The sequence below is a fragment of the Pseudorca crassidens genome, chromosome 1, assembly GCF_039906515.1.
Source record: "Pseudorca crassidens isolate mPseCra1 chromosome 1, mPseCra1.hap1, whole genome shotgun sequence".
NCBI lineage: Eukaryota > Metazoa > Chordata > Mammalia > Artiodactyla > Delphinidae > Pseudorca > Pseudorca crassidens.
Genome location: NC_090296.1, coordinates 173,283,478 through 173,295,093, shown reverse-complemented (window position 1 = coordinate 173,295,093; position 11,616 = coordinate 173,283,478). Strand labels below are relative to the sequence as shown.

The 11,616-nt window shown below is 41.8% G+C and overlaps 1 protein-coding gene across 2 annotated transcripts in view; it reads left to right on the top strand.

The window, feature by feature from the left end:
* Positions 1-3,306: 3,306 nt before the first annotated feature.
* Positions 3,307-11,616, top strand: part of GDI2 (GDP dissociation inhibitor 2) — a 44,370-nt gene continuing 36,060 nt past the window's right edge. For both annotated transcript variants that reach the window (XM_067700387.1, XM_067700397.1), the window contains exon 1: positions 3,307-3,609. In XM_067700387.1, coding sequence (XP_067556488.1) covers positions 3,565-3,609 — 45 coding nt within the window. In that variant the 5' untranslated portion in view covers positions 3,307-3,564. The remainder of the gene's footprint in view (positions 3,610-11,616) is intronic.

Here is an 11,616-nt window from a genome sequence, read left to right as displayed (position 1 = left end):
TCATGTTTTATCTTCAGCATTAGCCATCCTGATTTTAAACAGATTTATGTTTTGCCAATTCCTACCTTTAAGACACTCTAAAATATGAACTTTAGTATCTTCTGCTATAAGAAAAGCTGTGCTTTTCAAAAGTACCAAGAGGAGCTGGTACCTATTTCATCACATTTAGTCCTTGTAGATCTAGGGATCAACTTCCAGGTCTCTTATTCGTTCGTCAGATATTTACTCATCACTTGCCAGGGACTCAGCAGGACTCAGGGAGTTTACATTCTGATCCACAGGCAGACAAAAAACAAGCAAATGATCACCAATTTATTTTAAAAAAAGGAATGAAAGAAGTAAGCAGGGGGCTGATGGAGAATAAAAGTTGAGGGGAACCCACTTTACATAAAGTGGTCAGGGAAGATTTTTAAGCTGAAACTTAAGGAAGTGGAGAGAACTAGCTGTGAGAAGAGGTGCAGGAGGGGAAGTGAGGGTCGGTAGCCACAGGACTGCCAAGAGTGCAAGGCCCTCGGTTGGTTAAATGCTCCACCAGATTCTAGGAACTGAAAGACTAGTGTGTTTGGAGTGTAGTGAGACAGAAGTATGGCAGGATGGAGCGGGAGAGGGAGAAGAGGCAGATTAAACAATACCTTTTAGGCCCTATTCAAGAATTTGCATTTTACTCGAAGTGCAAAACACAGGCAGAAAGAAGCATGAACATGCTCTGATTCAAGTTTTAAGAAGATAATGGTCAGATCACCCAGGAGGGGGAATACTGGTTGAGAAACTTGTGGTTTTGGACAGAGAAAGACAGCCTGGACTAAGAAGGTTCACTCTAATTTTCTTTTCCTTGGACTCTGTCTCTTCCTTTGTGAAGTGCAGGCAGAGAAACAGATCAGCAAACAATTATTCCCCAGTGCCAAGTATAAATAAGACTATCTCTGGACTCCTCTTGCTTTGTGTAAAGATTTGAAACATTTTCAAGGTTGATGGTGTTTTCTACTCCTTTCCACCAACCTACTTCCCCCAACCTAAGGTTTCACACTCTATCAGGAACTGCCATCTGTGGCCTTTGATACACTGAACCAATTAGTGGCTTTTAAGCCACTGCACCATAAACAGTATTTGTTGTCTGCCAAGTTTGTTGGCAACTGGAGTAGGTGGGGTGGAATCTGGATGGACTCAATCTGTTGAAGATTAGTTTTTTTTTTTTTTTTTTTGTCCTTCTGCAGGGCCATAGGATTTATCTGCCAACAAAACTAAACTTGAGTGTAAGGGATCAGACTGAGGAGCCTTATTAACCTTAAATTCTATTCTCTTATCTAATACCTTTAAGTTTTTCAGTAACTCCATGTGGGTATTGATGAACTATCCTTCACTTAAGACATGGCAACGTAATTCAGCTGATATGCTTAAAAGCTTCTTCAACATTCAGAGGCTGATGGCAATATGTGAAAAAGGTTCTAGTTAAAAAAAAAAAAGAGTCAATATTTTCGGTCAGTTTAAAAACATAGGTAACATTATAAAAGCAGCCCCAGAGAGATCCCTTGTCCCTTCCGCCACATAAGGACACAGTGAAAAGACAGGGTGAACCAGGCAACTGGTCCTCACCAGACACAACTTGACCCTGTACTTCCTAGACTCCAGAACTGTAAGAAATAAATTCCTGTTGTTTGTAAACATGTTAGATACACATGACACCTGACTACTTAGAGAGTAACAGCAGGACTTTCTTAAGGCATCATCTGTTTAGCCAAAGAAAAGTCAGTTACACTGTTACACAATCTGTTCAGTAGTCTAGTAACTTTGCACTTGATTTTTGTCTACTTGTAAAAATTCATTTGGTCACTAATGTATACAGATCCAATTAAGATTGAATATAGGGACTTCCTTGGTGGCCCAGTGGTTGGGACTTCACCTTCTAACTAGGGGGTACAATCCCTGGTGGGGGAGCTAAGATCCTGCATGCCTCCTGGCTAAAAACCCAAAACATAAAACAGAAGCAATACTGTAACAAATTCAATACTCTAAAAATGGTCCACATCAAAAACATCTTAAAAAAAAATTGTAAATTTAAGCAGCTTTCTTCTCCCTCCCCCTCACCCCCCCAAAAAAGTCCATCTTCCAATATAATATACCTTCTTAACCTCTAGTTAGGGGTGAAGAAACATTGTAAAAAATTGTTACATTCTTTCCTGAATCAGTGATTTAAACATGAAGGAAGGCAGATCTGTCTACCAAGATTTACTTTATGCTATCATGCTATTCATAATAGCACTTATCCAGCTATGTTTGAGAGTAAATCTTGAAGGAAATACCAACTCTTGTCTGCTGAGTATGCAGACCTGTCACAGGCTGAAAACACAGGTTGTCAAGGCCTTTAGGAAAATTACCTTTATAGAAGGCCTGTATAGGGTCTACTCTCTGGTTGAGAACACAAGCCACTGCTTACACCTCACCCAGAGCTGGAGATGCCAAATAGAATCCTAAAAAAAGGTGTGTGTGTGTTTGGAGGGCCGGGCGGTCAGTGGTAGAGGGAGTGGAAGGCAAACAGGGACTCTTTCCTGCTCCACTCATGGCGTAAACCGATGCACATACTGGTCAGCTATTTTTACAGCTGGTTTAAGTTATAGCCCTCAGTAGGCTCAGACCTGCTTCCAATCAAATCTGGCCTTCCCCTTTATGCGAAGGGTAACTTTTTAAAAGGAAGATTTTTTGTTCGTTTTTCAAAATTCTTCTAAATTTCCTAAGGCTGCACAAGGGGCAATGCATCAAGCAAGGACGACATAGGGCGGGAAGTAAGAGAAAACAGTGATTTCTGAATTCCTTAAAATATGTTGGGTCCTTTTTCCTTCAGGAAAGGGAGGCAGGATAGAAAGAAAAGCAAGAGAAGTTGCAAAAGACCAGCCTAGGCGCGCCGTAGGTGCGCAGGGGGCTGAGCCGCAGCCAGGGTCAGGTCACATGGCGTCAGCTCCGGGTCTGCGGGGCCCGGGGCGGCCGCTCGCTGTCCTGGCCCAAAGTCCAAGGGCGGCGGCAAGGCTCCCGCTGGGCGGCGGGAGTAACGAACTGGACAGCTGCCTCCCGGCCGCAAGCACGCTCCCGCCCCAGCCCTCAGAGGCCAGCGCGCAACCGCCTCCTCCCCCAACCACGGCGGCAGTCCGCCGCGTGGAGAGCCGGATTCCGCAAGGGGCACGGCCCGCCCTCTTCTCGCGAGAGGTAGGAAAAGAGGAAGGTTGGGCTGGCGACGGGGATCTAGCCAATGAGCGAGCGGGAAGGGCGTGATCGACGGCCTCCTCTGAGCCCCGCCCCGGCTGCAGAGGCCCCAGTCGCCGCCCGCCTCTCCTTCTCTCCCTTCTTGCACTCCCTTCCCTCCCCGCCCCGCTCTTCTCTTTCCGTCTGAGGTGGCGGCCGGCTCCCTCCTCGCCAGCTCCGTTTTCCCTCTGCTCCCGCTTCCCTTTTCCCTTGTGCCCGGGCCCGGCCTGAGCGCTTCCTCCGCCTCCTCAGGGTGGCCGCCTAGCTCCCGACCCCTAGAGTACTGCGCCTTTTCTTTTCTCTGGTCTTCCGTCCGCGCCCGGCCCCGCCATGAATGAGGAGTACGACGTGATAGTGCTGGGCACCGGCCTGACGGTGAGGCCCGGCGGGGAGGGGCGGGGGTCCCGGGGCCGGGGGCCGGGGTTCAGGGTCGGGAGAGAGCTGGCCGCACGCCTTGCTCAGCCCCCTTTTCCCCATCCCCGCGGGCCGCGCCGCGCCTCGCCTCCGAGGGTCTCCGGGTGGGGCCGGTTTCCGCCGCGGTCTCGGGCCGCGCTCTGGAGCGGAGGCGGGTCGGGCCTGCGGCGGGGCCTGCGGGCCGGGCGGCGCATCGGGACGGGGAGGAGACACCGGGGGATGGAAAGCCCGGTCCGGCAGGTGCCTGGGCGGGTTGTGACGGCCGAGTAAGAGTAGGTGGGAAACGAGAGTCCGCTCTGCTGCAGCAGAGGCCGGAAAAGCCCGGATTGGTGTATTGATGCGTCTTCCTTACGGGTTGATGGCCTCTCGCGATTGGAAACAGAAAAGCAGCCGGCGGAGTGGGGGAGGGTGGAGGCCAATCACAGTGGCATTTCCTACTTAGACTTCAGCCTCTACTACTAGTCGGTGTCGGTGACGAGTCACTGGATAATCACTGTTTGGTAGGTAATTAAGTTCAATGAACTTACATTTTTGGAGAAAATTAGATTTCATCCTCCTGCCCCACTCCAGGTGAGAAGCATTATCCTTTTCTTTTAACCACCCTCCCATCCCACTTGAGCAACTGTAGAATGGAAATGAGTTTTCTCAAAATTTGTCTAGTCCATTCTCACCTGGCCTTTGCCATCTTTTACTTTTGTGTGGTCTGTCCTTGCCTACATTGTCTCTTCTGGAGGCTTTCCCCTGAGAAAGAGGTTGGTGATGGGGTGCTAGAGGCCAGGTTCTCTATTACTGCATGGTGTGCGTAATACCATGGTAAATTTATTTTCCTGGCTGTCTGCTTAGAGAACTTTAGATAATATTCTGCAAATAATACAGGCAGATGTTTTACTTCTTTTTGTGCTTTTAAAGGAAAATGAAGACTATTCATCTTGCAAAAGAATTCCATTTGAAGAGAGGACCATTTCCGTTATCAAAAGTTTTTTGGAAATTTGAAATTCTGACATTGGACTGCTTTGTTTTAAAAGATGAATACTGATTTTGATCTTGCGTGTCCCATATAAACTGATCTCAAAGTCCGGAGTCATTTAATGTAAACCACTACGAATTTGTTGAAATGCATTGTAATCTCTCAAGATGGAATTAACATTTCTTTCAGCTAACACTCCAGAGTAACTATTTTAGATTTCTCTGGACAAGAGAAAACTGTCAAACTTGCATTTGGCCAGTTTTTTAGGAAAAGATTGTTGGGAACTAGAATGGCACTTTTCTGGCATGTCATTTTTCTATTTATGGTGATTTATGGTGACTGTTGGATAATACTCATTTCTGAATGCTTCATTATGTTTCAGCAGTCCAGAAAAAGAAATGGGACTGGCTAGGAAATAGTACCGAATAGATGAGATTGTTTACCTAGAAAGCTATTTAGTCATTTTGAATGTGAGGTATTGGGTTGAATTTCTTTTTTGATGGTGAGTTGGAAGACTGTTGGATGCCTAAATGAATAGCCTACCCACTGCAGGGTGTTTTTTTTTCATTTTCTAAGTGCTTAATTGGGATTCTGAGCTGAGCTTATTAGTTTGTGGTGGATTTTGCCCACTGGAATGGGCACTGTTGTTGCCGGCATATTGTAAGAGCTAGTTAGTTCCACTGTTTTTCTACGGTTATTGCTGGTCTTTCAGATTTGCTCTTGATTAGGGCAGTTAAACACGGACAAATAAGTGCAAATTCTTTCTCATGCAGGTTTCTATATGCCTAATTCGGAAGTATCACTTTGTCTCAAAGAGGGCACAGTCTTATTGCATAACAACCAAGTTAAGATAATGCACCTTATTTAAATTTTCATTTGGATCAATTGTGACCGTTTTGGTGAATGATAGATGCATACTTAACTAGTAATCAGATACATTTCTGCTGTCATTTATTATTTTATTTATTTTTGGCTGCATTGGGTCTTCGTTGCTGCACGCCGGCTTTCTCTAATTGTGGCGGGGCGGGGCTACTCTTCCTTGCGGCACACGGGCTTCAGTAGTTGTGGCACGTGGGCTTCAGTAGGTGTGGCTCGCGGGCTCTAGAGCGCAGGCTCAGTAGTTGTGGCGCACGGGCTTAGTTGCTCCGCGGCATGTGGGGTCTTTCCGGACCAGGGCTCAAACCCGTGTCCCTTGCGTTGGCAGGTGGATTCTTAACCATTGCGCTAACACGGAAGTCCCGGGATGATTTTTTTTTTTTTTTTTTTCTGGACGCGGGCCTCTCACTGTTGTGGCCTCTCCCGTTGCGGAGCACAGGCTCCGGACGCGCAGGCTCAGCGGCCATGGCTCACGGGCCCAGCCGCTCCGCGGCATGTGGGATCTTCCCGGACCGGGGCACGAACCCATGTCCCCTGCATCGGCAGGCGGACTCTCAACCACTGCGCCACCAGGGAAGCCCCCCGGGATGATTTTGATAGTGATAAAATCTTATACCCTCATTTTTAGTGATACAGGGACTTTGATTACTTAAATGAAGAGATCACCAAAGTTAAAAAGCCTCAAATTATAATTAACTTTGAGTAATTGGTGTGAACATACCATTTACTTTTCTTAATTTTTGATTTATAAATATTTAGTGCCTGAGATTTAAGAACCTAAAAACAGGTGTGTGCTATCAGTTGTGGGTACCAAATACTGCATGATGCCTGTGTGTCAGTGCATTTTTTAGTGCGATTAACTTGTTACTTTTAATATAAAGTGTAAGGAAGTGTTGGGGTTTCTCTGTGTTGCCTAATGTTGTCACTGTTTTGTATCGATTGTTACATCTAAAATAAGGTCATAATAGTGCACAAATATTGATAGTAACTTTGATAAAGAAGGCATAAAACAATTTAGTGTAAACTAGAGCAAAATCTTCATTCTGTCTAGGAGAAATGGAATATTTCATATAATTGAGTTCTTTAAGGAAGTGAGGGCTATCCCTTTAAACCATAACTTTTAGATAAAAACCTTTCAAATGGTATCACAACTTCTTTAACAGACTAAGGAACATAGTTAATGTACTGATAACAAAGATTTCACATCAGGAGGATTAATTACTGTTATGCTATAACATAATGAAGCCATTGAGACCTAGGGAGCTTTGTAGGAACTTTGGCCTCCTTACTAAGTCCTCTTAGACTGCTCAGCTTTGGGAGTTAGTTCTACTGTCTACTTTTCATTTTTTCCTCTTTGCTTCTTTGGTTAGGCTGGTGACTGTCGACAGCCTCTGACCACTTAATTTGCTGTTTCTGATTGACTTTGGGCTTGGCAATAAATTCATGAGTCTTCTTAGAAATAGTAATAAATAATAAAATAAGGGTAACTAGCTCCACAGCTGCTTGTGCTTCCGAGCAGTATTTTGTTTTGTTTTGTGCTGCATGGTAATTTTCGTAAGGAGTTTTGAATCGAAAAGGACACTTTAGTGATATCTAACCAGATTATTCTCAGCAGTATTTGTTTAAAACATTGTTTTATATCCCAGCCATACTTTTCCTCCTTTCTCTTTATTAAAATTTTGCGACTTCAAAGAGGAGTTTTTGTACCGCATTTAAAAATCTTGAATTGCCTTTTATATTTACTCTTTGACAATCCTTGCCATTGCTATTTGAGTTCTATGGACAAACAACTTTCTGTCCACTGCAGTAGTGATCATAGGACCAATGTGTTCAAATGTCTTATTTTTGGAAGGTATAAATACTGTGTAGGCAGTTTGTATTTTAAATCAGCCTTAAGCATACTGGTCCAGTAGAGTAGAAGTAAAATCAGACATATTTCAGCATTTCGAGGTAGTAGTGAGACATTTGGTTGTGAAGACCGCTAGGTAAACGTTTGGCTCACATACGTGATACCCTGCAGTTACCCTTATGTCCCCTCTCACAGTACCTGATTAAAGACTTACTGGAGTAATGGCCTACTCAGTTTCAGTTACCTGTGACTGTTGTGCTCGATTATGGGCAATAAAAAGGCAAACACACCTGTCTGTGAGTAGCTTCTTCTCATGTGGGGGTAACTATAATATGAGTTAATATGAGAAAGTACTAAGTGCCATAAGGGAATTCACACATGTGGGAATTCAGATAGGGGAATCAGAAAAACCTGCATAAAGAAGGAGTTATTGAAGTTGGCTTTTAAAAATAATTGATAAGCAGGGTAGGGGGAAGGGGGTATTAGATGAAGGTAATCAAAAGGAACAAACTTAAGCTATAAGTACTAGGGATGTAATGTACAACATGATAAAGATAATGAACACTGCTGTATGTTATGAATGAAAGTTAAGAGCGTAAATCACAAGGAAAAATGTATTTTTTCCATTTCTTTAATGTTGTATCTATGTGAGATGATGGATGTTAACTAAACCTATGGTAATCATTTCATGTTGTATGTAAATCAAATCATTATGCTGTACACCTTAAGTCTTTACCGTGCTGTATGTCAATTATATCTCAATAAAACTGAAAAAGTTTAAAAAAATATTGGTAAGTTTTGAACATGAGGAGGAATGATTTTCTAGGCAGAGAGAGCAGTGTAAGTCAGTATTAAGAAAAGGATATATATTTAGGGGATAGGGAGTTTATTTTGTGTGAAACAGAAGGTATGAAGAGGTGTAATGGAAACAGTGTTGGAAAGAAGGTATATCACCAAGGATGCTGAAGATAGTAGGTTAAGAAGTTTGAATTTTATCTTCTAGGCCAACGAGAGAGGGTTTTGAGCAGGAATGATCTAATTAGAGCCAAATTTCAAGAAAAGTTATCCTTGACAGCTTTTAATGAGATGCATTAGAGGGACAGAGACATTTAAAGAAACACTTATTCTGCTGAAAACTAACTTCCACTTTTATTGTTATTGCTGTAAGACGTATACCACTGAGATTAAATGATTTAAAAGTTTTCTAGCTAATATATTTTCTAGATAAGTATAAAGACACTTTTCTTTAAGATGACTTATTAGGTACCTTGTTTTCCTGATCACATTTTTGTGTGCATTTACTTTCTGTTTCTTTTTTTTTTTTAAATCACTCCAGAACTTTAAAATGCAGGAGGATTTAGAGTGTTAATAGTGTTTAGTTTGGTCACTTGGAAGTTACATCAGAATTTTTTTTTTACATCAGAATATTAACGTACTCTGGTTCTATTCTCTTCCAAGCCTGAGTTGCCCTCTAAGTAGGAAGGGGGGTGGGCATTAACTTTTCCAGGATACTGGGATACTATTTTAGTACCAGTGGCCTTCGCAATTGTGTTTAGGTTCGTCACAGTTCATATTTGGGAACACCATACAGGCTGCTTCACTACGTAAGAGGTACTTCGCCTAGTGTGTTTAGGTGCTGTCCGTTTGAGTTAGTTACTCTGATTATTGCAAACCTAGCGCTATGTGTAGGTGCTGAAGGGAAGTGAGCCTCAGTATCACTGATTTGGTCCTTCCTGACCATCACCGCACCCACACATCTGCACAGACTAGAATTTTGCTGCAGCTGAACTTCAAACATTTAGTTTAATCTGGTTACCTCTTTATGTAGGCCAACATGAAGAACCAGTTGGGTGGCAGATGCCATTATCTTAACTTGGATTCTGGGCCTGAGCTCAGTTTGGATGAAAGACCCACCTGAGATTGCCAGGCATCCTATGTGCATCATTAATGCATGCATGCATGCATGCATTTGTTCACTTATTCATGCTGAGCACCTAATATGCTCTAAGCCCTAAAAATAAAAAATAAATAAGGCATAATAGCAAACAAAACACCAAAAAAACTTGGATTCTGAAGGTGGTTTTACAGTTTTAGTTATTTTGGTTGTGAGTCTGTATATTCTTATCCTGTTAGGTCAGTTGTGGGTGAGCTTGAAATTAAGTGTGGAGCACTCTCATCTGTTAGTTTTAAAACTAATGTGTTCGTTAATATTCATTCATATATGTTTCCTGGTAAAAGTTATCAGTATTCTTGACATAGATGATGGATGGTCCAGGTTGTCTAGTGTGAAAAAAGGAAATTCACTTAGAGTATTTTCTCTGACTTTGATGTGCTTTGCTTTTTATTCTGTATTCACCAGATAGTAGTAGATTTTAATTTTGAGTTGTTAATTTGGGAAGATACTAAAATTTTGGGATCATTAATATATACCCTATACTCAGATGTGATTGGTTTTATCAGTGAATTAATGACTTCATCCCATGTTGTAAAGTAAAATTTAAAATATTACATTTGTGCTTCTATGTATTCTCTTGGCATTGTAAAAGCAGTCTTTTATAGATGGGTTTAGAAGAATCAGTGAACCTGCAAATTATTAATTAGCTTTTAATATATTTGCTCCAAGTGATGCCTTTAAAGGTAGTTAGTATCAGCTCTTTGGACTGCTGAATCTTTATATTCCTGGGTCCTTTATTAGGCCTCAGCCTTCAGTGCTTCCTTTGGAGCCATGGTCCAGTGAGTGGGTCATGCTTATTTGCAGTGAAGTATGAAAAGTTATATATAGAAGCTGTGCAACACTCAAAGTTGCTTGCTGTGATTTTGCTTCCAAAAGTTGAACAGTGAAGTCTACTTTTTGTCAACTGGAAATGTGACTATTTGGTTTTCCTTTGTTTATGTCATAATCTGTTTTTGAGATTGTAAATATTATTCTACTTTCATATAATATATTGAATCATATGTTAGTACTTCTTTAGATTTTTTTTTTAAGCAAGTGATTTGCTTTTGATAATATTGGAGTTAATTTTTACAGTTAAAATACTTTCGGTTCTGTTTATCAAGACCTCATTAAGAAAGTTAAAAGTCAAGCTGTGGAATGGATGAAGATATTTTCAATATATATATAACCAATAAAGCACTTTTAAATATCTAGAATATATAAGGAATTTTTATATAGTAGTAAAAAAAAGAAAGCCCACTTTAAAAATGGGCAAATAATATGAATAGGCACTTATCAAAAGAAGGTACTACAATTATCAGTAAACTGTGAAAAAGTGCTCAGTCTCATTATTTGTCAGGCAATGTAAATTAAACCACATCCTAACTAGAATGACTAAAATTAAAAGGCCAGAACAAAATGTTGGGCAAGGATTTGAAACAACAGGAACTTTCATATACTGCTGACACAGCTTATGAAATTGGTACAACCATTTTGGAAAGCTGTTTGGCAGTATCTGTACTCTCCTTGATGTCTATCCAACAAGTGCATACATAAAAGACACATTGAGAATGTTTATAGAGCATTATTTGTAACAGCCCCAAACTGGAAATGATCCCAATGTCCACCTGTAATAGAATGGACAAATAAGTTGTGGAATATCTGTGTGGAGTATTCATTCAAAAGACTCCTATGGCTTTGTTACCCGCAGCGTGGTCCATGAATCAACTGCTTCTGCAACACCTGAGAACTTACTAGAGATGCAGACGGTTATACCCCTCACCCCAGATACGCTGAATCAAAATCTAGTTTCCCAGGTGTTTAATAAAGTTTGAGCAGCACTGCTTTACTAGTGGTTCTTGAAACTGGTCCTGGACCAGCAGTATTCTCACCTGGGAACTGGTGAGAAATGCAGATTCTCAGGCTCCACCGCAGACCTGCTGACTCAGAAGCTCTGGGGGTGGGGCCTTGCGTTCTGTTTTAGCAAGCTGTCCCGGTGATGTGGATGCAAAGTAAAGTTTCAGAATCTGCTTAGAATTTACATTTCTAACAAGTTCACAAGGTGATACCAAATCAGGAGCTCTCTTTGAGATCCACTGTTGGTAGGACTAGGCAAACCTGTAAAAGTCCACAGCTTTTTCAGGCCACTTGGTCTTTGTCACAGCTACAGTTCCAATGTGGTACAGTGAAAACAGCCAACATGTAAATGAATGGGCATGGGTGTTTACTGGTAAAACTTTATTTACAAATATAGCCTGCAGGCTGGATTTGGCTCCTGTACTTTAGAGACCCCTGCCGTATAACAGTAAGAGTAAGAAAATTTCTATTGCAAACAAAACATGG